Source organism: Sminthopsis crassicaudata, chromosome 2, assembly GCF_048593235.1.
Source record: "Sminthopsis crassicaudata isolate SCR6 chromosome 2, ASM4859323v1, whole genome shotgun sequence".
Classification (NCBI taxonomy): domain Eukaryota; kingdom Metazoa; phylum Chordata; class Mammalia; order Dasyuromorphia; family Dasyuridae; genus Sminthopsis; species Sminthopsis crassicaudata.
Genome location: NC_133618.1, coordinates 227,325,949 through 227,353,435, shown reverse-complemented (window position 1 = coordinate 227,353,435; position 27,487 = coordinate 227,325,949). Strand labels below are relative to the sequence as shown.

Here is a 27,487-nt window from a genome sequence, read left to right as displayed (position 1 = left end):
AAACAGAGAACAGACTAGTGGTAAATACAACAAGTAAACCTTGTGCTTTTACATTTATGGATCCAAGAAAGCTTTGATTGTGGCCTACCAATAGAGTAAGGTAGATTGATGCTGGTGAACATCATAAGGAGGGTGAACATCATAAGGTTGAGTAGCCTCAGTGGGTGAGGAGACAGAGTGGTGTGCTAGAAAGAACAAAGGTTTAGGAATCTGGAAACCTGGGTCTGGTTCCAGTTCTACTATAAGCTCATATTGACACAGCTTACTTGTTTAGAGCCACCAGTTTTTTCTTCATTTTTTAAGTTGGGCTAGATGTTCCCAATTTCCTTCCAGCTTTAACATCCTATGATTCAATGAGTAAGCATTTTAGTATAATTTTAATCCTAGGACAGGCCCAGATCCAGGTAAGAAAGAAAAGCAGAAGCAACCAAAGAGACATTCTTTCTATCCCACAACATGAACAATTGGAACAGAGTAAGGATGAGCAAGTTCCTGTTTAAGGAACAAGTTTCAAATGGTTGTTTTTGGAAGCAGAAGGAACAAGACAGAAGGAAAATGTCTCTAGTGATGTTTCTCAGCACTGAGCATCTGGCCCTATCTTTTTCCATTAAAAATTAGCAATTAGACAAAAGTTATCCAGGGAATATTTATTGAAGTTATTAATGAATTACTAATGAGTCTCAAAAAAGCACTGGCAGAGGAAGTGTCCAAGCTGAGAATTCTTTATACTGAAGAAATCACAGTTGTGCCCTGAACAATTCCTTGTTCAACTCATTTTGCAGGTAAGGAAACTGAGGCAAGTGTTAAGTAACTTGTCCAAGATTGCACAGCTAGTGTCTGAGACTAGATTTGAATTCAGGAAGATGAATATTCCTTACTCTAGTCCTGACACCCTATCCACTTTGCTACATAGCTATCCTGAGCACATAGAAGATGTTTTAAAATTGCTTGTTGAATTGAATCAACTTAAACTGAGTTGAATTGAGTCAAATACCTGATACAGTGGACAGAGCACTGGAGCTGGAGTCAGGAAGATATGAAACCAAATTTTTCTTCAAACATTTACTAGCTGTGTAACCCTGGATAAGCCACTTATCTTCTCTCTGCTTTAGTTTCCTTGTCATAAAATATGAATAATAATAATATCTACCTCTCAGGGTAATTGTGGAACAAAATGAGATAATTTTTTTTTCTGAGGCAATTGGGGTTAAGTGACTTGCCCAGGGTCACACAACTAGGAAGTGTTAAGTGTCTAAGGCCAGATTTGAACTCTGGTCCTCCTGACTTCAGGGCTGGTGCTCTATCCGCTTTTCCATCTAGCTGCCTCATGAAATAATATTTGCAAGTCTCTTAGCTCAGTGCTTTGTACATAATAAGAACTTAGTAAAAAGCCTATTTCCTTCCTTTGTAAAGTACTTTGTAAACCTTAATATACTACATTATCATCATTGTAATAATTATATTATTACTATCTTTAATTGAATTGAATTAGATTCAATTCAGGCTAAGTGACTCCTCCCCAGTGACCCACAAAATACACACACAGAGAACTCACCTCTTAGAATGGTGACATTCTGGAGGATTGCTCCATGCCGGACATCCACAGCCTTCATTTCCTCCATGACCATGGAGAGGTTCTGGATGTCAAAGTCCAGTCGGGCACGGAGCAGGCTGAAGCGCTCCCTCAGCAAGTCCGTGGTGCTCAGCATGACGGAGACAGACTTGTTGAGGTAGTAGAGTTCCTCCGCGTGGGTGTGGAAGCCCAGCGTGCAGGAAAGCCGGACGTCGTCTAGGTACTTGAGCATGCTATGGACGTGGTTGTCTGTGGCGTTGATGTTGGTGAAGATGGTGTTTATCTCGATCTCATGCGAAGTCATGCGCCCTTCCAGCGTCTCAAAACGCTCCACGGTTCGGTTCTGGGCATAGCGTGTGTGGTACTGCAGGTCGTGCATATTCTCTTCATGGTCATCCAGGAAGGAGGAGACGTTGTCCAGCTGCAGCTGCAGCCCCATCACCTGCAGCACCAAGTCGTGGATGCCCTCAGAATTTTGGTTGATGCGCTGGGAGGCAGTACTGAGGCTGCTCTGTATGCTCTTGACCAGTTCCCCAGTCTTGGCCGAGGTAGCTCGCAGGCCCCCGAAGAGCCGAGTGTAGTTTTGCCACTCACTGACCATCTTCTGCAGGGTCAAGGTCTCTTCTTCTGTCTTCCTCTGGATCATGTGGACCCAGTCTGAGGTCTGCCCTACAGTGAAGTTTATCTGCTGCACCGCTGCCTTAACATCATAGCAGTCCTGGGTCAGACCCTTTAGTGAAAAGTCTAGCCCAGCCATGGCAGCCTGCCAGCCCCTCACTTGGGCCAGGAACTGCCCCAGCGTCTGGTTGACCTGGTGGATAGAGAAGGAGCAGCTGTCTGCCACAGCCGTTATTTGGTTGCTAGTCGAGAAGAGCTGCTGATGGGTCTGTGATGTCTGATCCAGCTGAATCTCCTGGACTAGAAGCATTTTTTGGATTTCCTCCAGCTCTTGCTGAAGTTTGTGGATCTCTTGTCCCAACTGCCCTGTATCATGGCAGAAGGAACAATTGCCCAGGGCTTTCTGATCTGTAAGAGAAAATGATAAAAGTGGTAGGTGCCTAGGGTTGGAGAATCATAGAACTGAAAATGATAGAGAAAGAACTTATTTTTCCATTCATTCACTAAATTAAAAAAACAATTAAATTTTTTACTTACAAAGCATATGAATGGGTAATTTTTCCAACATTGATTCTTGAAAACCTTTTGTTCCAAATTTTCCCCTCCTTCCCCCCACCCCATCCCCTAGCTGTCAGGTAGTCCAATACATGTTAAATATGTTAAATACATGATAGATCCAATATATGTGTACATATTTATAGTTATCTTGCTGCACAAGAAAAATCAGATCAAGAAGGAAGGAAAAGAAAAAATGAGAAAGAAAACAAAATAAAAGGAAATAACAACAGAAAGAGTGAGAATGCTATGTTGTGGTCCACACTAAGTTCCCACAGACCTCTCTCTGAGTAGATGGCTCTCTTCATCACTGAACAAGTGGGACTGGTTTGAATACTCTCATTATTGAAGAGAGCCCTGTCTATCAGAATTGATCGTTGTATATATAGTTTTGTTGTTGCCGTGCATAATGATCTGTTTCTGCTCATTTCACTCAGTTCCTGTAAATCTCTCTAAGTCTCTCTGAAATCATGATGTTGGTCATTTCTTACAGAATAATAATATTCCATAACATTCATATACCAAAATTTATTCAGCCAATCTCCAACTTTTCAGCCAATTCTCTAAACTTTTAGAAATGAACAAATGCATAAAATATACAATCATCTGCTGGTCTTCATATGTTGCCTAGGACTTGCACAAAATTCCACTTAAATTCTCATTTAATTTCTTATACTATACTTATAGTATAAGTATAGTATAGTATAGTATAGTATAGTATAGTATAGTATAGTATAGTATAGTATAGTATAGTATAGTATAGTATAGTGAAACCATGAAGGAGAAAGTTGTGATATGGAAGGGATAACTATATTAGAAAGATATACTTATGTGAGGAAATCTAGGAACCATAAAGGAAAGGCATGTGAAGACAACATTTGGATGAAAGTCACCAGAGACAGACACAAAACCAATATTCCATCAAAGTATAAAGCATAGACCCCTCCTTTCCATACAGAAAAGATAAATAGAATCAGTCTGGGAAACAGATCAAAAGCGTGGCACAAAGGCATGGTATGGCTGTGATGGAGAGGACTTCAATTTTCCAATCAGAATAGCCAATTGCTTCTTGACTTGTTTTAGTGATAATTTCATCTTTCTAAAGGAGAAGAATCCAGAAGAGGAAATTCTCATCTGAATCTGATTCTCGCCAATAAGGAAGGACTTTTTGTTGGAGGAGAAGTGATGGGAACCCTTGAGGAAAGTAACTACTTTATCTGAGAAAAAGAAGCTGTGAAAAACAGATGTTCTTAGATCTTGAGAGAGCAGATTTGAAAGGTTCAAGAAAGGGATGACTAGGAAGGATTCCATGAACTAAAATTCCATGGAGGAATGTCAGCCCAGAAAGGATAGGAAGTCCTCAATGAAATACTCATATAAAGAGAAATAATTCTAAGGGAAAAAAAAAGAACTGTTAAAGAGATCAGTGGGGTTTGACAGGTAACTGATAAACCAAGTTCAGTTTTTTTAAAGGATAAATTGAAATGGAAGCAAACAAAAGCAGGTAATAGAATAAAAAATCAATTCAAGAGCAGTGTCAGGGATGCTGAAATGCAAATATTCTAAGGCTGAGGAGAAAAACTAAGATTAACAAAAAGATTTTGTTTATTTTTTTGTAACCTTCTGGGGGTGAAAAGAGTGGGAATGATATTATTCATCCCTTGTCTTCAAATAGGAGCAATGGATCATTGGGTGATATCTTGGCTTGTATGTGAATTGGATTTAAATGAGGCAGAGTTGGGCAAAATCATTAACCTCACCCTCTCTCCCAGAGTCATTTAAATCTAGTGGCAAGTCAAAATTCAGGACAACTGGGGATACAATAAATGACACAAATGTCATCAAGATACTACTCGTCTTTGGCTTCTAGAAATGGATATTCTAATAGAAGAAAATACAATGAAGTGTGTCTGGTGGATGGTCAGAAGGGCAGAAACCACATACAGTAGCTAGTCTAGAGATAGCCAGGAAGTGAGATAAGAACCTGGGATTGTAAAGATAATGGTAAAAGCTCCATCCTTCAGTCTACACTGCTGCCAAGGATAGAATCTGTGGTGCTTTACTTCAGTTCATTAGAGAGAGAAATAGCAAACCATTCCAGTCTCATTGCCAAGAAGATCTCATCGATAGAATTGTCTAGTAATGGTTCACAGAGTTTGGAAGAATCCAGCACAATTGAGCAAAGCATTTTGTAATGTAGTTTATTATTATTTTACCCAGAATGGCTGATGGGGAACTGTCTAGTTTCCCAGGAGCTCTATGACTTGGGAGTAAAAACTGGGTTCTATTCTGGATAGGAGAGCAGTCATAATGAGGGCTGTAAACACACCCACCTAATTCCTGGAGATTTTCCTGCACAGAAACTATCTTCTTCTCATAGTTTGACTGTGTGATGGTGATGTCTTCTGAGAGAGAATCAACCTTCTTAAACACTGTGGAAGAGACACAAGTGAGAACATGAGAGGTAAGGGCTTAAGAGAATTAATATAGACAAAATAGAGCAATTTTGGGGAAAATATAACAGGAGAAGGGGAGGGGAAGGAAGGGAAAAAATTAGAGCACAAGGTTTTGCAAGAGGGAATGTTGAAAATTATCTTTATATGTATTTTGAAAATAAAAAGCTATTATTAAAAATAAATAAAGATAATATCTAATATAAAAAAGAAGCTCTATGATAGTCCTGCTGACTCTGAAATGATGTGATGAAGGGGTTTAAAATATGTCTGTTGATTGATTGGGTACACACTTAGCTGGATGCTAATGAATAAATGAATGTTATGGAATCAGAGCTTGAGATTTGGAAAGGACTTTTACTGGTCATCCAGTACAGATTTGTCATCTTACAGATGAGGAAATTGAGATTCATCAAGGAAGGGAGTGACTTGTTTAGAATTACAAAGGTAGTGAGTGATATGGATAGAGAGGGCATTGGAATCAAGGGAACCTTCCTTGAAATCCAAATTATTTAGCCTCTCTGAAGTTCAGTTTCTTTATTTGTAGAATGAGGGGTGGTCTCCAAAATCTATTAGATCCTATGATAAGTAGAGTAGTGGAAATTTAAACTCTGACTCTTATGATTCCATTATGTCTTGCTGAGTCTCTTTTGCTGCTAAATCCTGTAACTTTATGATTGGGAAATAATGGAAAGGGAGTCCCTTGTTGCCCAGAGATACATTCATGTAATCTGGAATTCCCTGTGACATGTATGAGAATCTTCTGTAGGCCCAGAAGACTGTCAATTAACTAACACCTGTATTTTGAGCATCAGCCTGGGCCTGGGGCTGACTGCATGTCTCAAAGCCAGAATTCTTAGGAAAGGAAATAGAATCTGGGAGTGAGGACTAACTTTATTTGAGTTTCACTGGTGATCTGGGGTTGACTTTTATCAGTCAATGTTTTTTTAAAGACAACTTAGGATAACAGATCTGGACTTAGAAAGGACTTCTGAAGTAATTTTAGTTTAGTGGTGTCCAATTCAAATAGAAATGGATCCCTGCAGGCCCTATGTTGACTTAGAAAACCACATATCAACATTATCTATGGTGTATTGATTTTATTTTATTTTTGAACATTTCTCAATTACAGTTTAATCTGGCTCAAGCTACAATCAATATGAAAATCACACACAGTGTGCAAATGAAAAGGGGTAGAATAGGGAATTAAGTTGTACTTTCACTGGTGTCGGAAAAACTCAAACATAGGAGAAAATTGTTACTCTTCTGCTCTGCACCTTCCCAGCAACAAGTAGGCTTAGAGAGTTGCCTGGAACCCTAAGTTAGGTAATAGTAACTTGCCCACAATTATGCAGCCAGTAGGGACCAGAGGCTGAAAGCAACTGTAAAGAACTTTAAAAACTTAGATGTCAGTTATTTCAGGGTAGGGCCAAGCCCATTTCGGTGTGAGTACTATAATTCAGGGGATGATTTATTGTTTTACTGATTAGACTGAGAAAGTGGTGGAGAAGACATGATCATGTTTCTTTAACTTAAAAGTTAACCTTATGTTTTTGGAGAGCCAGTTGTTAAATATTTAACAGTATACTCCCAGGCTATTTTTTGGGGGTAGTTGGGGTTAGGTGACTTGCTCAGGGTCACACAGCTGTTGAGTTTCTGAAGCTAGATTTGAACTTGGGTTCTTCTGATTCTAGGGCCAGTGCCCTCTCTGATGTACCACCTAGCTACCTTCTACATCCTCCCAGTGGTTATTATTAAACTATATTTACAACCAAGGCATAGTCTAAGTTCTGGAAGAGTTGGATAAAAACCCTTCCTTCTGCTTGCTACCCCCGTGACCTCCGTGATTAGGAATGGACTTCTGGACCTGTGCTTACATGTTAAGGAGTAGATTGATTCCAGCCCAAGCTGTTTCCTTGTCTAGTTCCTCTCAGAGCGCAGCCCCTATGGCATGCTCTGTTATAAGGGCTTGAATTACTTGAATCTGCCTCTAGGCTAGACAGCCCCTGCTTTCCCCCAGCCTAATAGAAGGATAGGTCATAAGAGACTAGTCCAATGTCCTCCTTTGATTCCAGAGTAAGACCCATAAACTTGTTATTGGGAGAAATGTGACTGGAACCTAGGTCCCCAACTTTGGCTCCAAATTTCTTTCCTTTGTATTATATGATATAGTGACCCCTGGGTATATGGGTCTAGGAACTTAGATGGAAAAAAATATATCTTTATCTCAATAGAGTTGGTTTTCTTTGTAATCTTACAAATTTTATTTTATGTATTTAAAGATAATCTTCTGAGAAGGGACCAGCTGCCAAAAGGGTCTGTGATATAAAAAAATTGAGAATCTCTGATTTATGTCCAAAAGGACATTGAGATTCTCCAGACTAGAAAGGGGCTAGGATTGGGGAACCTGGCCCAGAAGTCCCTGAGAAACTCATTGGGATGAAATAAATGTAGTAGGAAGTTACAAAGGCCCTCTGGTCACGCCTTCCTTGGCATGTGGAGAGTCGTGCATGCTGGGAGAGGTGGGATATGCCTTTTGGGGGAGGGTGGTCTCCACTCACCCAGTGAAGCCAAAACTGCCACAGCCACTAGCAGGAGAGCCAAGAAGAGGTACAGAATTCTCACGGATGTGTGCAAGGACAGGTTCTTCTGACAGCGGCTACAGCTGGGACCTGCTGGGCCTGTGTGGGAAGAAGGAAGGGTAGCACTTATTCAAACTCTTGGTCTGACACTGGCAAGAGAGGTCTCCCTCTGCAAACTTGGCCATGACCTCCCTAAATTGGTAGCTGATAAGATGAGAACCCAGTGATTTTTTTGCTCCTTTTCCCAGGCTTCCCATCTGTTTTCTCCTAGTTTTTGAGGCTTTTGGAATGGAATGGGAACCTTATTAAGGCACCTCCTCCATTTCTTTTTGGATCTCTTTTGAGAAAAAATCCACTATACCATGGGGCTCATCTTGATTTAGTTTGAAATGTATTATCTAGGTTTTATTGTATTTTTATTTATTAGTTAAAATATTTCCCAATTATCTTTTAATCTAATTCAGGTTGCACTCAGGACATGTGATATTTCTGGTCTAACTAACTTGAGACTCCAAGAAAGCTGATGCCTCATGGAAGCAGGTTATTGCCATTTATCCTTTCTTCTCTGCAAGTGGACTGGATTTAAAGGAGGGAGGGTTGTTCAAGGTCACTTTCCTCACTCTTCCCTCTTGAGCCATCTGGGTCCAGTGGCCAGTTAGAGATCAGGAAGACTGGAGATGGCCCTGGATGCAGTGGGAGACCTTGATCTTTTTAGGCTAAGATTTTATCAGGTCTCAGTTTGACTGAGGCTACACCCATTCACTGAATAAGGCTAGGAGGGCTCCTGCCTGTCAGAGCAGGACTCATTCAGTAAATGGTTGACTATTTGTTTTTAACTGAACTCTGCCCTATAATCACAAAATTCAGATTTTCTTTGGTCCTCCTTCCTCAAACTTCTGGCAGCCCTCTTTCTAAGATAGCTGAGAAACTAAGCATAGCTTAGAACTTGGAATCCCAAAGACCGGGAATATTAAAGAGAGAAATGGGAGAGAAGCAAGCTGGTTATGGTTAGCCTCAGTGGTGGTGGTGGGGAAAGTAGTATGCAGTAATACAACTTTGCCCCAGACTCCAGAGTATCCAGGTATGACTTCAAAATCTGTTTCTTGGTTGTCTTAGCCTCCAAATAACAGACCCCATCCATACCTATTAAAATAGAACTTTTACCCTATGGCATTTTCTTTACCAGATTAAATGGCTCTTCATTGAGGCACTGAAGGGCCTGTCATTTTGATGGAGGAGAGATGAGTTAAAAGTATCCAAAGTAGGATCCCATGAGTGGGTTTGTGTGCATGGTGCCCAGTGGGCAGCATGAGGCTCTGGCAGAGGAAGGAGAGGGCATTGGAAGGGAAGAAAGAGGAAAGGAGAGGGGCATTGAAAGGGATGAAAGAGGGGACACTGAAAGAGAGGAAGTAGGTGAATTGTAAACTCTGGTCTTTTTCCAAATTGCTTTATTGATTCTGGCTGTCTGGAACAAATAGCTTCCATTCATCACTTCCATGGGAAGTGAGAATGGTTACCGGATAGCCTCAGCCTCAACTGGAGCCACAGCCAGACTATTCTCCTGCTGCCTTGCTCTTATGAGTGTGTGAGCGCTCAGCCCCATGGCTGCCCTGCCCAGGGGTTCCCTGGCTGGACTGGGGAGGCCCTTACCATTCTGGGTGCATGGGAATGCTGCCATTTCCTCGTCTTCTCCAACAGGTTCCTCTTCTGCTACACATAAGGCTTCTCCGTCGCCTCCAGTGGACCTCACTGAGAAGGAGTTGGTGCCTGTCAGGACCCCGGACCACCCATCTCCAACTGTCCCTCACCAGCAGCTCCACCACTTCCTCCAACCCTTGTCACTCTGCTCATTTTTTTTTTTTTTTTTCTGAACAGCAAGTGATCTAAGGGAGAATTAGGTGGCTAAGGACTTGAATTCCAGGGGATTGGATTTTTAGGCAAACTTAATTCTCAGGAGCCATTCTCTAAGCAAGGAAATACTTTTGAAAAGATATCAACATCTATCTTACCAGCCCTCAGTCACTAACCTCCTGTATAATTTTAAGGGATACATGTTACCTCTCTTTCCTCAGTTTCCTCATCTGTAAAATGGAGTTAATAATATTCAGAGGGTCTCCCTACAAGGCCATTCAAATTGTAAGGGAATTTAGAGATAGTTAAATCCATCCTCTGATCCTGTGACTATAGGATAGGACTCTTTGTTTTCCAAAAGAAGAGCTACAAAAAGGAAGAGATTAATCCAAAGAGGAGATTGAAAGAAGAAATGGGAGAGAGGCTATCTATAATCATGTAATAATCCAGTATTCAAGGCCAGATTACATTTTAGGTTCTTAAACTCTGGTTTATTCAGAAAGGCTTTTTCAAAAATTTTTTTTAATCCCTTCTAAACATTTATTAAGTATTTACTATGTGCAAGGCACTGTACTAAATGTTAGGGATACAAAACTGGAAAACAAAACTGGTCTTTGTCCTCAAGGAGACTGCAACCTAATAAAGTCAGATAGATATGTAGCTCCAAAAGGGTGGTAGTGGCAGAAACTGTATAAAAAGTGACTTTTAACTAATAAAGCCTACAGGAATGTAAGGTTGCTGAGGTGTTCTTGCTCTCACCTCCCATTAAACAGGAAGTAGAAGCCAGGAAAAAGAAAGGTTTCTTTGGTTTAACTGGAATCCTTACCCTTCTCATTTCCTTGAACAGGACAAGAATTCCATGGAGAAGGATGAATGGGTCTGCTAGTGGGTTTCTATTCTATATCTAGCCCCTACTCGGATACCTGAACTAGATCCTTCAGGGAAGAAATAATAATGCCCAGCCTGAGCCCCAAGGCATAATATAAGTCTAGCCAGGGTCAGCTTTCCAATGGCTTAATACAGAGCCCAGAACTGAACATGATTTTTGCTCTGGAGGTGTCCTGATTAGGGCTGTTGTTTATATTTCGTTCTCAAAAACAAACATGACCTCAGGGAGGGGATGTCATGACTGCAAGTGAGTTGGATTTAAGTGAGGAAGGGATGTGCAAGGTCACCTCACCTCTGCTTCACCTCTGGGTCCAGTGACCAGACATATATCAGTATGACTGGAGATGGCCCTGGATGCTGTGGGAGACTTTGACCTTTTTAAGTTAAAGTTTTTTAACAGAGAGAGTAAAGAAGGACCACCACCTCCAAGTATGCAGATTAACATGGTGTTATCTTATCTCCTGTAATTATGTATAAGTTGGGATAATGTATCTATTGAGAGAAAGATATTCACTAGATGATCTCTCTAAAATCCATTTAAGTTTAAACATTCAATTTCTTTATGGAAATGGAAAATTTTCTCCAAATCTTAGAGTTAATCAATGTCACATGAAGACAAGACTTTAGAATCTCCACCCCTCTCATCTGTAAAATGAAGGGGTTGAAGTTAATGGCCTTAATTAAAGTCCCTTTCAACTCTAAATCTATGAATCTATGAGCAGGTACTATTATCTCTGAACCTTATGGTCCCTAAACAAGGGAGAAAATGAGAACCTTTCTAGAACAAAAAGAAGAGAAGATTCAATACTTAGCCTCTCTCTACCCCAAATGCCTTATTCTAGGGTCACACTAAGAATTGTAAGGGACCTCAGAAGTCATCAGAACCATTCTCCTCATATTATTTTTCAAGTTAATTTTATTTTTTCCAATGACTAAAAATTTATTTTTTCTCTTTCCTATATCCCCCTACCAACTTGTGTGCTTGTGTGAAGAACAAAATCTATAGTAATGGCAATAATAGCTAATGACAATATAGCAATTGTCATTTTGTAAAGTGCCAATCACTTTATAACTATTGTCCTATTTGATCCTTACAACATCCCTGGGATTGTTGTTATCCCCATTTTACAGATGAGGAAACTCAAGGCAAACAGAGGTTAATAACTTTCTTGCTGAAGGTCACACCTTCAGCACCTAGAAAGTATCTCGGGCTAATTTTGAATTCAATCTTCATGGCTCCAGACCCAGCACACTTCCCATAGAATCCCCTACTTGCCTCAAGCTAATTTGTACCATTTATCTTACAAATGAGGAAATTGAGGTGAAATTACTTGTCCAGGTTTTACACATGTCTAATAAATATCTGAGATATGATTAATACAAAGGTCTCCCTCTCCTCTCAAGCCAGAACTTAATCTACTTTGTTATACCTCTTTTCTGAAAAGATTATACAACTGTAGTAAATTGAAAGGACTAGCCAGTGATAGCTTTAGAAAATGGCACATCCTTATAGAGTTTTGGCTAGTATGTTCTGGGAATAGACATGAAGGAGTCTCTTTCCTTCTCAGAGTATGTGTAAGTGTCCCTTGATACAAGTGGGAACAAAACAAGGAAATCTCTTAATAATCTTCTGAGCTGAACTGAGTGTGCATACAAATGACTAGAAAAATTGAATTCTCCCTCTCTCATTGTTGCTGTTCATCAACAGAGTTGAGTCTGATTCTGATGAACCGATTTGGGGTTTCTATGGCAAAGATATTGGACTAGTTTGTCATTTCTTTCTCCAACTCATTTTGCAGATGAGGAAACTGAGACAAATAGGATGAAGCGACTTTCTCAAGGACACACAGCTCAGAAGTATCTGAGGTAGGATTCGAATTCAGGAAGATGAGTCTTCCTGACTCTATTCATTGTACCATCCTATTGCCCAAAGAACTCTGGGATGGAAGTAGTGGGATTCCAATCCATGCCCCCAAAGAGACTCTTAATCCAGTGCCTTAGATCTCTCTGCCAACCTATCACAGGTAATTTTACTCTCCTTCCTTTTACTGATGAAGAAAATGAATTTTAGAGAAATGAGAGACTTGCCCAGTGAGTGTCTGAGGTCAGATTCAAACTCATTTCTTCCTGGCTCCAAGTGCAGTGCCAGGCTCTCTGATAGCTGCCGGGAAGACAAGCACAGAAGTACTGGCATCCGTGTCCTGAAGGAGCTTGTACTTCACTGGACCCAAGAAGGGACCTGTCTCCTCAGTGGGAATGAAGGAGGTGGTAAATGGTAATGGAAAGAAAGAAGACTGAGCTGCTCAATTCTTACTTTGATTATTTTCTCTGTCAAGGAGGATGACCTTTACAAGAGAAAAGTCAGGAAATGATGGTTTCTAAGGGGGTGTGTGTGTGTGTGTGTGTGTGTGTGTGTGTGTGTATGTGTGAGTATGAGTATGTGCGTTTGCATATGAATTATATCCTATGAGAGACCAATGTCCCTAGCACTTGAGTCTTCACATAATCACAAATTTGAAGAATCTCAGAGTTAGAAGGGAGCTCAGAAGCCCTCTAATCCAATGGTAAGAAAGTTTTTCATGATATCAATTCAAAATCCACCCATCTTCAGAATTTACTCATCCATTTTCCCATTTTCTGCAAGAAGACTTTCCTAGTATTCCTTTGCCTCCCTTCTGAGACTATCTCTAATTTGTCCCATCCGTATCTTATTTATACATAGTTGTCTGTGTGTCGTCTCTCCCATTAGGCATTGTGTTCCTTGAGAGTGGGGGTAGGTCCCCTTAATCTCTTTTTTGGACCTTTCTTTGTATACCCAGCCTTTAGCATAGCACCTGGCACTTAGTAGTTGCTTAAATGCTTGTTGACTTGATTTTTTGTATGCTAGATGAAGAAGAGGGAGGAAAACAAAGGGATGGATGGATGGACTAAAGCTTATCTTTTAAAATTCATCCAGATAAATTAGCCCTTTCAGCTCTCTTCCCACCCTACCCCCAACTTCCCATCGCTGTCTACTACCTTCTAATGTAGCAGGATCAGAGTTAGTCCAGTGGTCCATAGTTAGTCTTCTCAGTCCTCTCCTGAACTTCTTTTAGGGGCTAATGCCCCGGTGGGGGCAGCTGTAAATGTGCTAGGGTCTCCCAGATGAATGATTATTTCCCTCCTTTTCACATCAGATCCAGCTTCAGACTCTCTTGAGTCAGGAACTTTCTTTGGGTCCACAAGGGCTCTTTCCTCCTATCCCTCAGGGCCTGTTACTCTGATTTGCTGAAGCAGGGCCCAGGCAATGATTTCCTGTCCATGTTTCTAATTTCTTCCCCCTCTTGGTGGTGTTCCCCTGCCCTCCCTGGTGACGAGGGCTCCACCCAGCTTTGGCTGCTCAGTCCGTTTCATCACTTCAATGTTTATACCCCTTTCCTGATGTTGTAGGAAGGTTTAAATCAAATGAGACCAAAGTTGACCCTCTTCTGAATGCACTCTGTTTCCTTGCTCCTTAGCTGCCCTGGCCAATTTGTCACAAACTGGAGCCAAGTTAGTTATGGATGGAGTGAGAATAGATGAGACTCTATGCTGGGCCCATCTGAGACTGGGGCAGTGCCCATCACCTTTCTCTTATCTCTCCCCCAACTAAGAATGTTCACAAGTGGTTGTACTTAACTCTCCCTCTCCCCGGTCCCCTTAACAACCCATTTCCTAGCTCCATAACTCATAGATTCCCTAAAGGCATCCCTTCCCAGTCTCCTTTCTTCCTGCCTTCCTGTTCCTCACACCCACACTTCATAGTTAGAGGCCCTAGAGAGCATCCATTTACCTAGGTATGGATCTTGAGGCCAATTCTCTACACAGTCATTCCTTAGTGGGAACATAATCTTAAACATGCGTCCGGTGCTTTTCACAAGCCAAGATCTTTAAGATGCATTAGCTAGCTCTGTTCTCGGAATCCTGGTATTATTGGGTTTGTCCACAGTATGGATGGTGATCCAAGCAAAACCCCCCCAAAGCTTGGGAAACATTTAAGGAAAGACATGGTAAGGATCTGGAATAGGGAAAATCCCTGGATCATAGACCAGTCTAAGAATGGCAGACTGTCGTAGACCCTTCTCCTCTCATTTATGTCAGGAAGAATATTAGCAATGCAGAGGGGAGAAGTATGTCCATACACCCTTACAAATCAGGCACAATCTGATTTAATCTTGAGAGCAAGGAAAGATAGCAGTTATTTAAAATGCACAGAGATTTGAAGAGGTATCTAACCAAGTGGGTAAAGTGACATCTCTTTATTACTTAGGGACCTCAGAACTTGCAGGATTTGTGATCAGAAGACATAGAAGCTTCTACTTATTGCTTGGCTGGCCTTGGCTTCTCAGTGCCTAAATTTCCTCATCTATAAAATTAGGGAAAAGGAATGTGTTGGATTAGGGGACATCTAGGATCCCTCTCTTAGGTGACAAAGTTCACCTAGTCCAGCAGTTCTTGAAATATCAAATTTATGAACCTCCAAAAGTCTGCTCTACTACTTACTATCTTTGTGATCTTGGAAAAGTTACCTCTCAGGGTCTCATTTTCCCTGTAAAATGAAGGGGTTGGAGTAGAGGTCTTCTGGAGTCCGTTCCACCTCTAGATCTATGACCCCAGGATCCCTTAATTAGCAAGGGTCATACCTGCTGCCACTCCTGTGCCTTCCTCCATGCAATGAACAAATTAATATCCCTAAAACAGAACTCTTAGCAGCCTCCAAAGCTTCGACAGCTATCATGGTCTTTAGGATTAAGTACAGACTCCTGTTTAGCATTTACCTTGACATCTGGCTCCAATCTAAGTTTCCGTATTGATTTATTAATTTTTCTCCTTCATGTACTCTGTACTCCAGACAAACTGCTCTATGTGCAGCTGTTTATAGGTGCTTTTGCTATAGCTTTACCCAGGCTGTCCCTCATACCTGGAAGACTTGCCACTTTTCAAAGTCCCATTCAAGTATCATTTCCTTCAAGAAGCTTTTCCTGGTTCCTCTGATTGTTAGTTCCTATAATTTTTTTTTTTTTGCACACACACATACACACACATACACACACATACATACATATACATAGGCAGTTAGGGGATACAGAGAATAGAGTGCTGGGCTTGGAATCAAGAAGATTTGAGTTCAAATCTGGACTTAGAAATTTAGTAGCTGTGTGATCTTGGACAAATCACTTAATCCTGTTTGTCTCAATTTCCTCATCAGTTAAATGAGCTGGAGAAGGAAATGGCAAACCACTCCCGTAACTTTGCCAAGAATAATCCCAAATGGGGTTATGAAAGGTCAGAGATGACTGAAAATGACTGAATGACAACAAAATTGTATGTGTGTATGTGTGTATATTATACACAATCTCAGATATATGTTTATATACACAGACATACACATATACATATATATGTATATATACAAAATAAACACTTAACTATATATCCATTTATGCACACATATCCCACATATATCCTCTAGATCCCCTGTCTTCTCTGTGTGTCTCTTTCTCTTTGTCTCTGTTGTCTGTTGCTATGTCTGTCTTTCTCTCTCTCTATATGTGTGTGTATAAATTTATATCTATCTATCTATCTATCTATCTATCTATCTATCTATCTATCTATCTATAATTACCTGGAAACATGTAGTATTCCACTAATAGAATGTAAGCTCCTTGAGAACAGGGACTGTCTTATTTTTATATTTGTATTTCCAACACTTAGCAAAGTGCCTGAGATATTATAAGTATTAATACATGCTTGTTAATTGATTGATTTTAGACAAATCACTTTATGTCCATGGGCCTCAGTTCCTTCATCTGTAGATGAAGAAGTTGTAAGGGAAAACTTACTAAAAAACCCAAACCAACAAAAAACAAGTCAGGATATTTAAGAGTAGGATGGGTTGATTCAGAAGCCTCCTTTTCACTGAAGGTCTTCAAACACAGATTGGATACCGTCTTGTCAGGTGTATTGCAGAAGGACTTTTTTTTCAGATGTGGGTTGGACTAGGTGGCTGCTATATCCCTTTCCACCCTCATATTCTGTGATTTTGTGGGTTGGTGACCTTTAAATTCCCTTCCAGCTCTGATTTTATGATTTATGATTTTATGACTCTACCCAAAGTCTCCCCTGTGGGTTTTCAGTTACTACCGCATCTTACAAGAATTCATGCTCGGGTGGTCATAGGAGTGCTTGTGGGAGAATGAGATTGTGCCAGTCCTGCAGAGCCCGCAGACTCGAAAGATGTTATTGGACATGAAAGTCTTTTGAGAAATATGAGCTGTACAAGCTGTAACTTGATAGTCCAATGGACTTATGATCTCATTGATTCTGACCTTCCCTTCAAAGGGTCAGATCATAACCCATCTGTGGCTGCCCATCTCATATGACCTTATTCATGTCCTCTCATTAGATCATGAGGGGAGGTCTGCCCAACATGTGGGAAACCTTCCTCCTACTTTCTTGGCAAAGAAAACAAGGAACATCGAAGTTATCCATCTTTCCTTCATCCTTGCCTTATGTGCAACCCACATTTTAAAATTCAGTCATTTTATAATGATTTTTTTTCTAAAGGACTAATACTGAGTATTTCCTGATTTGTAAGATGTTTTTACTCACTCAGATCCATCACGCACCCCTCCATTGTGCCTTGAGTAATTCTCAGAATGACAGTGTTTTTTGGCTTTAATTTTTGGTATGTAACCCAGGAAACAAAGGATAAAAGCCATAATAAGGCCCTGCTAGCCAAGGGACTTTTCCCTTTTCCTTCTTACTTCCCATTCCCCAAAAGTATTATTCTCCTGCAGGATTGATTAGAAGACCACTTGTTAGATATATTAGAATAGGCCTTCCCTTAGAGGACTGTTTAAACCAGAGGTCACCCAGATCACTTTTAGCTCTTAAAATCTGTGATTTTGTGAATACATTGCATTTTCATTTGATAAGTCAAAGCAAGCTGCATTGTGCACAAACAACTCTTAAAAAAATGAATATTCCTCATATTCTTGGTGGGATTGTTCAGAAAAATTTATATGCTGAAAAGTTGTTATTAAAAAAAAGATTCATTAAAAAACAGAATTTAAAAAAAAGAGCATTCTTGAATATGTTTATGGAAGGGAGGAGTTGGAGTTAGAGAGTATGAAGAATAGGAAGAATAGGAAAGTCACCATTTTAAAACAGCTTGTTAACATCTTTCACTAAGGTCCTCTTCAGATGCTTCAGCATAGGATAGAAGTACACATGGAGTCTTAAATAGCATAAGACTATACAAAGGATAGGAATAGGCAGTTTTCAGAAGAAATCAAAGCTATCTATGGGCATATGACGAAGTGATCTAAATGTTTTTTGATTAGAGAAATACAAATTAAAACAACTTGAGTTATCACCTCACACCTATCAGATTGTCTAGTATGAGAAAAAAAAGGAAAATGACAAATGATGAAGAGGATATGGGAAAATTGGGACACTGATGCATTGTTGGTGGAGTTGTACACTGATATAACCATTCTGGAGAGTAATTTGGAACTATGCCCAGAAGGCAACAACCTGTGCATACCTTTTGATGCAGCAATACCTCTTACTGGGTCTATATCTTAAAGAGATCATAGAGAAGGGAAAAGGACCTTCATGAGCAAACATATTTATAACAGTCCTTTTGTGGTGGCCAAACATTGGAAACTGAGGGGATGGCCACCAACTAGGGATGGCTGATCAAGTATATGAATGTAAGGACATACTATTATGCAATAAGACATGATGAGAAGGCAGATTTCAGAAAAACCTGGAAAGATTTGTATGTACTGATACAAAGTAAAATGAGCAGAACCAGGAAAACATAAATATAGTATCAGCAATATTGTGTGATCTAGCTATGAATGACTCAGTCTCAGCAACACACTGATCCAAGAGAAGTACAAAGGACTTGCAAAGGGAAATGCTACCACATCCAGATAAAGAACTGATGGACTCTGAATACAGATTGAAGCATATTTTTCCGCTTTATTTTTTTCATGATGCTTTTTTCTCCCATTTTGATCTGTTTCTTCTTTCACAACTGTGACTAATATGAAATATGTTTTACATCAGAAGTGGAGAATTTTTTCTGCCAAGGTCCATTCTGGATAGTAATAACATGGAAAATGATCAACTTAAAGAACTCAAACAGTGGGAGGTTCATCATTGCCTGTGGTTGATTATGTAAATTATTTCACAGGCCTTGTAAGGCCCATGGCTAAAGGTTCTCCACCCCTGTTTTACATGATGGCATATGTATAACTTATATCAAATTGCCTACCATTTCCAGAAAAGGTCAGGGGAGGAAAAGAGGGGGAAAAATTTGGAACTGAAAATCTTGCAAAGATGAATACTAAAAATTGTCTTGACATATAATTGGCAGGAGGGAAATAAAATACTTAAAAAAAAAGAAACTTGAGATTATAGAAGTAAAGCATAAATTCAGGTAGGTTCTGGCAAGTTACAAAGGCTTCCACTTTTTTTCTTATGATGAGTGATACAGTGGTAGCTTTAGAATCAGACCAACTAAATTCAGAGTTTGTAGAGTTACTGAAGCACTATTAAATTAGTTGCATGATGGTTTGGGGGAGACACAAAAAGAGGACAGAAACTCTAAAAGACTATAGCTAGGTGGCATAGTGGATAAAGCTCCAGCCCTAGAGATAGGAAGATCTGAGATTAAATCCAGATTCAGATACTTACTTGCTATGTGATCCTGAGCAAGACATTTCACTTTTGTTTGCCTCAGTTTCCTCATCTATAAAATTGGAATAATAATAATAATAATAATAATAATAATAATAATAATAATAATAATAATAATACCTTCAAGGGTTGTTATGAGGATTAAATGAGACAATAATTGTAAAATGATTAATTATATTACCTAATTCCTAATTATGTGAGAATCAAATGAGATAATGTATGTAAAGTAGAAAATGTGGATCCCTATAGAAATGTCATCTATTATCATTCCATCATATAAGTGTGGGACACATATTCCACCAATCCAGATGAAAAGAAGAAAAAGAAAAAAGGAGGAGGAGGAAGAAGAGGATGAAGATAAGGAGGAGAAAAAGGAGGAGGAGGAAAAAGAGAAAAAGAAAGAAAGAAAGAAAGATGAGGAGAAGGAGAAGAAGAAAGAAAGAAGAGGAGGAGGAGAGGAGAGGATAATATTCAGAAACTAAGGTTCAGAAAAGTTAAATGACTTGACTAGGATCACCTAGATAATAATGAATGTCAGTGATTTAAATGTCAGAAGAATATAAATATAAAATAATATTCTCATAAAGCTTTGTAAGGACTTCATCAGGTACTACTGATCTTTCCTCTGTCTTATCCAATCTCTCCATCTTTGCTGTCACCCTTCTCATCCCCTTCCCATAATTCTTGCATTGCTGCAGCTCATTTCTATAATTAAGTTCCTACTTTATGTCAGGCCCTGAGCTAAGCACTAGGAGAAAAAGACAAAAGTGCAAAAGTTCCTGGCCTCAAGGAGCTTGCTAACCACTTTTTACTGTGTGACTTTGACCGTTCTTCTGAGCCTCTCTGAAAAAGAGGCCATTGATCTCAATCATGTCTGTGTTCCTGCCACCTCAAACATTCCCTGACTCAGTGACTGAATTCTCCCTTGTAAAATTATCTCAGAACACAATGCCTTCCCTTACATTCTCCCCCATTCTTCCTCCATTAGTGGGTTAATGCAAAGAATCTCGGATTGGGAGTCATTGAACCTATAGTTACATAGTCACATAGTCAAAGTGACATTGTAACAAGTTCTTACCAGTATTCTCCCTGTGGAATGGGAGGAACAAAATGTACACAGTTATAGCAAGACAAAATCTATGCAATGAAAATATTGCCGACCTCCATGGCTTCCTTTAAGGTCCAGCTAAAATCCCACCTTCTACAGAGGTTCTTCCCCAAACCTCTTAATTCCAGTACCTTCCCTTTGTTAATTATTTCCTATTTATCTTGTATATAATTCACTTTGCCTATATTTCTTTGCATGTTGTCCCCTCCATTAGATTGTAACTTTCTTCAGATAATTGACTATCCTTTGCCTCTTTTTTAATCCCCAGCACTTGGCACAGTGTCTGTCATATAATAGGCACATAATAAATATTGATTGATCAATCGATTGGGAGTGCAGTGAAGAGCAATAGTTGGGAAATGGTTTTCAGTGGAGTTTTTAAGAGAGCTAAAAATTCCACAAAGTGGAAGGGAGAAGGGAGAACATCCCAGAAACAGAGGACAGCTAGCCTAAGGACTCTGATGGGAAATGGAATGTTGGGAATATCATAGGTCATTTGGGTAGGAATATAAGCGGCATGAGGGGGACTAATGTTTAATTAGCTTGGAAAAACAGATTGGAGCCAGATCTTGAAAGGCTTTAAGTGTCAAATGGAGCATTTGTACTTTCTTCCAGAGGATGGCCTCCTAATTGACTTCTCTAAATATAGTTTCTCCATCTTCATGTGAATGCGTCACTGTTGTTATATTGATACTAGATAGGGATATATGCAAATGTTCTGGCTTAGTAGACCCTCAGAATAGATGGTAGGAATATAAAAAAGAAAAGTTGGGGTTGGGATACTCCTAGCTGAGCCAGGGTACCCTGAAATGTCCTCAGATGTCCCAGTGGGGATATAGCCCAGCTTTCAGATTAATCTTCACTAAATTCAGCTTGTGTCATGTTGCTTTGGGCTAAAAAAACCACTCCATGTATTTTTTCCCTCTACTATATTGAATATCCCCTCCACTGGAGTTCTCTTCTGATGCTTTCTCATGGTACAAGGGTAACTTTGAGGTCTTGGAGCCTATGCCAGCAAAACAAATTTTGGCAGAGCCAGCAATGGATTGTATTTCTTCTGTTGTCTGAGAATCAGCTTTGCAAAGTTTGAAGAAACTCATCCACAGTAAATTGCCCACTGGGGATAGACTCAGGACAGTCATCAACTAAGAGAGGTGTGTGTGTGTGTGTGTGTGTGTGTGTGTGTGTGTGTGTGTAAGGGACTATGATCCATCTTGGAGGAGAGACTGCTGACTCCAGAGAAAAGTATGGATCTTTGAAGCATGAAATCTAAATTCCTTTGCTCTGGTTTTACGTTCTCTATAATCTGGCCCCATCTTATACTCCCAATAGTTACTTCCCATTACTCCCCAACATACTTCTTCTGCTCTTGTTTAGTGCCATGTTTTTCAAGTAAACAGTGGGTTGGTAAACCTCCAGGGATGCCAGCGTGTGATTCTTCTCCCCCGGGGACTACCTCCCAGGTATACCCTATCACCTCTTCCTTGATCCAGTGACAAAAAAATCTGCTTCATAGCCTTAGTTCATTTTAATTTGGGAAAGCTTGTTGTTTTGTTTTTATTGTTTGATTTTTTTAATTAGGCAAGCAGAGTTAAGTGACTTGTCCAGGATAGCTTTGAATTCAGGTTTTCCTGACTTCAGGGCTAGTGATCTATCCACTATATCACCTAACTGCCCCTAGCATAAGAGTTCTTCACCTTTTTTGTGTGTGTAACAGATCTCTTGTGCAGTCTGATAAAGCCTATTGAACAAACACTTTTAAGAATAATGCTTTTAATTAATTAAAGGAAATGCTAAAGTTCAATTGGAAGTTAGTTAGATATAGCTTTTTTATCCCATCCAAAGATTCCCTCTGCATACCATTCATCAAGAATTCCTTGTGTGTGGGGCTCTTGGAGGATGGGCCACAGGAACCAGGGAGAATAAGGGAGACAAGGTGGTAGAATAAAATGTGAAGGAAAAGGATGATTGAGAACTGTGTCAGAATGGATAGAGCTATGGAGCTGGAGTCAAGAAGAGTTGAATTTTATTCCCATCTTGGACATTGACAAGTTGAGTAATCCTCAATGATTCACTTTTCTCGTCTCAGTATCCTCATCTAATATGGGAGAATTGAATTTGATGATGTCTAAGTCCTGTCCAACTCTTAAGTCTCTAAACTTATGATTCTATGATCTTAGAAGTAGAAGCTTTGTGGGTCAGTGATAAATTCCCGTGAATTAGAGGTTGGAAAATACTGGCCTCTTGGAATGCTTTATGATTCCACAGACATTCTGGGTCCATTCTTCCCTATGTCTTTATAAATGGTGCTGTACTAACCTAGACAACCACCCTCCCTTCTTTCCTTCCTTCTTCTCCTTCTATTATTTCCTGTCTTTCATTTCCTTACTTTTCCAATGTGCATTTATTAAGCACCTACTATGTGCCAGGCATTGTTAAGCATAGGAATATAAAGCAGGAGCAAAAATAGTCCCTGCTCTTAAAAAATCTCAATTATAATAGTTGAAGACATATACACATATAAATACAAAAAAGATAAACATAAAATGCTGTTATCCCTTCCACATGGGGGAGGTAATTAGGGGTAACTCTTATGCTAGGGGCAGTTAGGTGATATAGTGGATAAATCACTAGCTCTGAAGTCAGGAAAACCTGAATTCAAAGCTATCCTCAGAAACTTACTAGTTATATGATCCTGGGCAAGTCACTTAACTCTGCTTGCCTAATTAAAAAAAATCAAACAAACAATAAAAACAAAACAACAAGCTTTCCCAAATGAGGTCCTTCAATCTGGAAATTATGTTTAAAATGTTTTGGCCCTTCCTTCTAAATTATTATGATATTAAAAGAGAAAATATGTTAATATTATAGAATACTGCACATATAATTTTAGCATTTCTGAGTTTCTAAACTTTTTGTGTGTCATTTGCTGGATTTTTGCATGTTATTTGTGATTTCCACAAAACTCTCTCCAAATTCCCATTTAATTACTTATGCTGACCCATGATTATATTAAAACCAAGATGGGGAAAGTCACCATGTGGAAAAGATACCTGTAGATGGAAGGTAACTTCAGAGAGAATGTCACTGGCAACTGGGGAAACCAGAGAAGTCCTCTTGGAAGGAGTGGCACTTCAGTTACACTGCTGTGATAAGTCCTAAAATTCCAGAGTAATAGCCAAATTTGGAACTTATCATCTAAATTATTTGTCTCAGAGGTAGAGCTATATCTAAATTTAACAGTGATTGTTAAAATGAAAGTTACTAGATAGTGCCTATATTTATATTTCTTTAAATCTTGCTCCAAATTATGTATATTTTCATTTTTAGTGATTAAAAATGAAATTATGATTAATTTTACTTAGCAATTTATTTTTTACGGAAAATATAATTGGATGGAAAAGTATACTATATTCCTTTCTCTTCTTCCTAACATTCCCAGGAAAATGTATTATTCATCATAGGAAACTGCACCCTTTAGATTACAGAATTATAGAGATAGCACCTAACAGGACATAGTCTTTGAAAGGTTATTCTTAAAGACTCAAATCTTGGAAATTATATTGTTACAGATTTTAGTGTGTACTTTTGGAAAACCTGATTGTTCATGTACTTAAGTCTATGTCCTCAGTGTCATATTATCCAATTGAAATAATAGTGTAGGTGGATCTGTACCTCAAAGAAATCATAAAGGAGAGAAAAGACCCCACATGTACAAAAATCTTTGTATGAAAAAATGTGCAGATGCCTATCAGTTGGGGAATGGATGAATAAGTTATGGTATATGAAGTAATGGAATATTATTGTTTATGATAGAAAACATCATCTGCATCCAGAAAGTGAACTATGAAGATTGAATGTCAATCAACATATATGCGCTATGTTCACTTTTTTTTCCTTTAGTGGTTTTTCCCTTTGTTCTGATTTTTTCTCTCCCAACATGATTCATGAAGAAATGTGTATTTAAAAAGTTAATATACATGTATAATCAGAAAAAATATATAATTAATTAAAAAAGAAATAAAAGTATAGGAAAGAAACCAGGATGGGTATTATTTAACATCATAGATTCAAAACTGGAAGGAGTCATATAATTCAATACTCTTCCTCTCATTGGGGTGAGATAGCTTGCCTGAAGTCACACAAATCCAGGGCTTTTTTTGATATACTATTCTTTGTTTCTAGTCTGGAAAAGCAATATAGAGAATTTGAATATGTCTTGGTGTTTGTCTCTGGATCTTCTGCATATATATGTTTGTTGTAATGAGATTGGGTTAGCTTTGGAAGGGCAGAAAGTAGCCTTATGCTATTAACCAAAAAGTCTCCTGCTAGCTCAGCCCTAGACCGGATCATAGATTAGAAACTAAAAGATATCAAAACTAGTCCTTCATTTTATATGGGACACTCAGCACCTGAGAGGTTAAAAGAATTGTTCAGAGTCTCTGAGCTAATAAGCATTTGAGACAGAGTTCAAACTCAGATTTTCCCAACTCTAGCCCTGTACTCTTAGGTCTTAGACCATTCTTTGGACTTTCATGGGCCATCTGTTCCCATGGGGTCAAGAGGGGGAGAGTGAAGGAATTATAACTGAAGTTTTCTCTTCTGTAACTTCAAGGAACATATTTGGATGGTTATCTTTTGTTAACAATGTGGGTTTTCTAAATAACTGTTTGTTTAAAAGAAATAAAAAGTTTTGAGTCCACTGGTAGTCAACATTGTAATTTCAGTTGGGGGATAACTATAGTTAAGGTTAGAAAATGCTGCCATTGAGATTGCAAAATGATTTTCATTAGTTCCAGCCTGCCAGCCCCAGCCCCGACTTGTAGCTTCCCTCTGGATGTGTGCATGTCTCATACACATGTACATGTGTACCTATAAGTGTATTTGAATGCATGTATACCATAGATTTTATTAATCTCCTTTTCTCTTTAGTTAAATTTCATCCTTCTCCTTGAATCTTCTTGCTTCACTTCTTTTTACACCACGGCCTCCCTTGCTCCTGCCTCTGACACAAAACTCCATTCAAGTGCTTCCATCAGTCTTGGGGTCCACATTGGCTGCTCTGGACATAGATGTCTCATTCTTGCTGCTCTCACCCAAAGCTTCATACCCCTCCCACTCTCACCAATGATCTTATCCTTGTTTTATTTCTTTCCCCTTTTCATTGATTCACTTTGCTATCCTTGGTAGCCCACTTAGCCACTTGGGTTTACTGGAATGAATGCTGGATCTGAAATCAGAGAACTTGGTTTGGGGTCAGATCTTGGTTTTGCCATGTACTAGAGTAGCTAGGAAGCTCAATAGATAGTGCTGGGTCAGAAAGACTCAACAGTTCAAATCAGTTCAACTCTGACCTCATACACTTAGCTATGTGATCCTGAATAAGTCACTTAACCATGTTTGCCTCAGTTTCCTCATCTATAAAATGAACTGGGGAAGGAAATGCCAAACTCCTCCAGTATCTTTCTCAACAAAACCCCAAAAGAGATCATGAAGAGTTAAAGGGGTGAGACCTAAGCATCTCACCTCCAGTTTTCTCCTTGGTAAAATGAGGAGTTTGAGATCTGTGTTCTAATCTTGACTTTGGAACTTATTGGTTGTTAGACCTTACCCCAGTCACTTAACCTTTTTTAATCTTAGTTTCCTCATCTGTAAAATGAGAGTGTTAGATTACATGGCCCTCAAGATCCCTTCCAGGTCTGAGATCTATGAGCCTGTGAACCTAAATTCTGAGCCTCAGCTTTTGCATTTGTAAATTAGGAATTATAATAACCTCTCCTTTGCCTAAGAGGATGAGGGACCAAGTAAGATGGTGGACATGATGTACTTTGTAAACTGTGAAACTTCCATATAAATAGAAGGGATGATTTTTTTTATGAGACTGCTTTGTCTCCCTTTGCCTCTCTTTCTACCCTTTATTGGCTTGAATAAATGAGAGAACAATTCCAGACAGCAGAGAGCTAACGTGAATATAATCAAGTGCTAAAAATATGGGGTGTTGATAATAAGTGCTCCAAGCAGCCAGGGCTAGTTCTAAACCATTCTTCCTTCCATCACCCAGGGCAGCTGCCTCTTCTTGGCTGAAAGATGCCAAGTTAGAGACACTCCCTAATGTCTCTGAGTCTCACTGAACAAATCAATTCTGAGTAAAAGAACAACTCTTTTTCTCACAGACTCAAAAATCACTAGAATTGTGAACTACCTTGGAGAGAAATTAGTTCCACTCCTCCCCCACTCCCCACCCCACACTTAATCAATGGAGAAACTGAAGCACAGAGCAAAAAGGGAGAGATCTGTCCAAAGTTTTATAAATAATAAATGTGAAGGTGAGGTTGAACTCAAGTCCTCAGATTGCAGTCAGGGCTCTTTCCACTCTATTTTCCTGTTATGGTGGAGCTGGACCTGAATCTTGGCTCTGCCCCTTACTACCTGTGTGACTTTTGGTAAATCACTTGAGTCTCAATTTTACCATCTGTAACAATGCAGAAGTTGAATTTTATGGGCTCTGAGGTCCCTTCCATTCCTAAAGCTTTGACCCTAAGGAAAGCGTCATTTACAAAGAACGTTGCTGGCCACCTCAAACATCTCTGCTGGAGCCTCAGGTCCCTCACAAACTTTGGAGGTCTGCAATCTGGAACTGGAGCTTTTCGAAGGAGGCCCATAGTCCTCCTAGTCAGGGCATGGGGCCAGTAGCAGAATTTAATCACCCCATGGCCAGCTCACATGAAGTAGATTTTCCCTGGGATTATGTCACTCTCTCTTGCCTCCCCTCAGCCCATTTCTTTGCTCTAGGGAACTGTATTTATGACACATGATGGGAGCTGTGAAATTTCACCCACCCCCACAAAGAGCTGAGTGTGGGGAGCCATTCTCTTCATGCATGGGAGAGCAGCAGGGTGTGAGCTTAGCCATCAGCATTCATGACAACTCAGGCTACAGGATACATGGTCAAAGGAGTGGTTGGCTAATAGGCTCCTCTGGAGGCAGCAGCCCGGGCCCAGGATCACAGAACCACTCACTGCTTCTTCTTCTGGGACCTTTGGCCCAAAGTCTGGAGGGAATTAGGAGTCAGAACTTTAAAACAGTAACTTTGGCTTCTCCTGCCGTGTCCCACTCCCCAAAGAGCCTC

General features: G+C 39.6%; 1 protein-coding gene across 6 annotated transcripts in view; it reads right to left on the bottom strand.

The window, feature by feature from the left end:
- SCARA3 (scavenger receptor class A member 3) overlaps positions 1–27,487 on the bottom strand; it is a 51,378-nt gene that overhangs the window by 15,318 nt on the left and 8,573 nt on the right. For 2 of the 6 annotated variants that reach the window (XM_074288391.1, XM_074288392.1), the window contains exons 3-7: positions 19,248–19,302; positions 9,432–9,530; positions 7,761–7,880; positions 5,080–5,178; positions 1,556–2,599 (exon numbers count right to left, since the gene is read on the bottom strand). In XM_074288391.1, the coding sequence (XP_074144492.1) occupies positions 1,556–2,599; positions 5,080–5,178; positions 7,761–7,880; positions 9,432–9,530; positions 19,248–19,302 (1,417 nt within the window). Of the gene's footprint in view, positions 1–1,555; positions 2,600–5,079; positions 5,179–7,760; positions 7,881–9,431; positions 9,531–19,247; positions 19,303–23,411; positions 23,517–27,487 lie in introns of all 6 variants that reach the window. The other 4 variants (XM_074288390.1, XM_074288394.1, XM_074288393.1 and 1 more) reach the window with 4 other exon arrangements.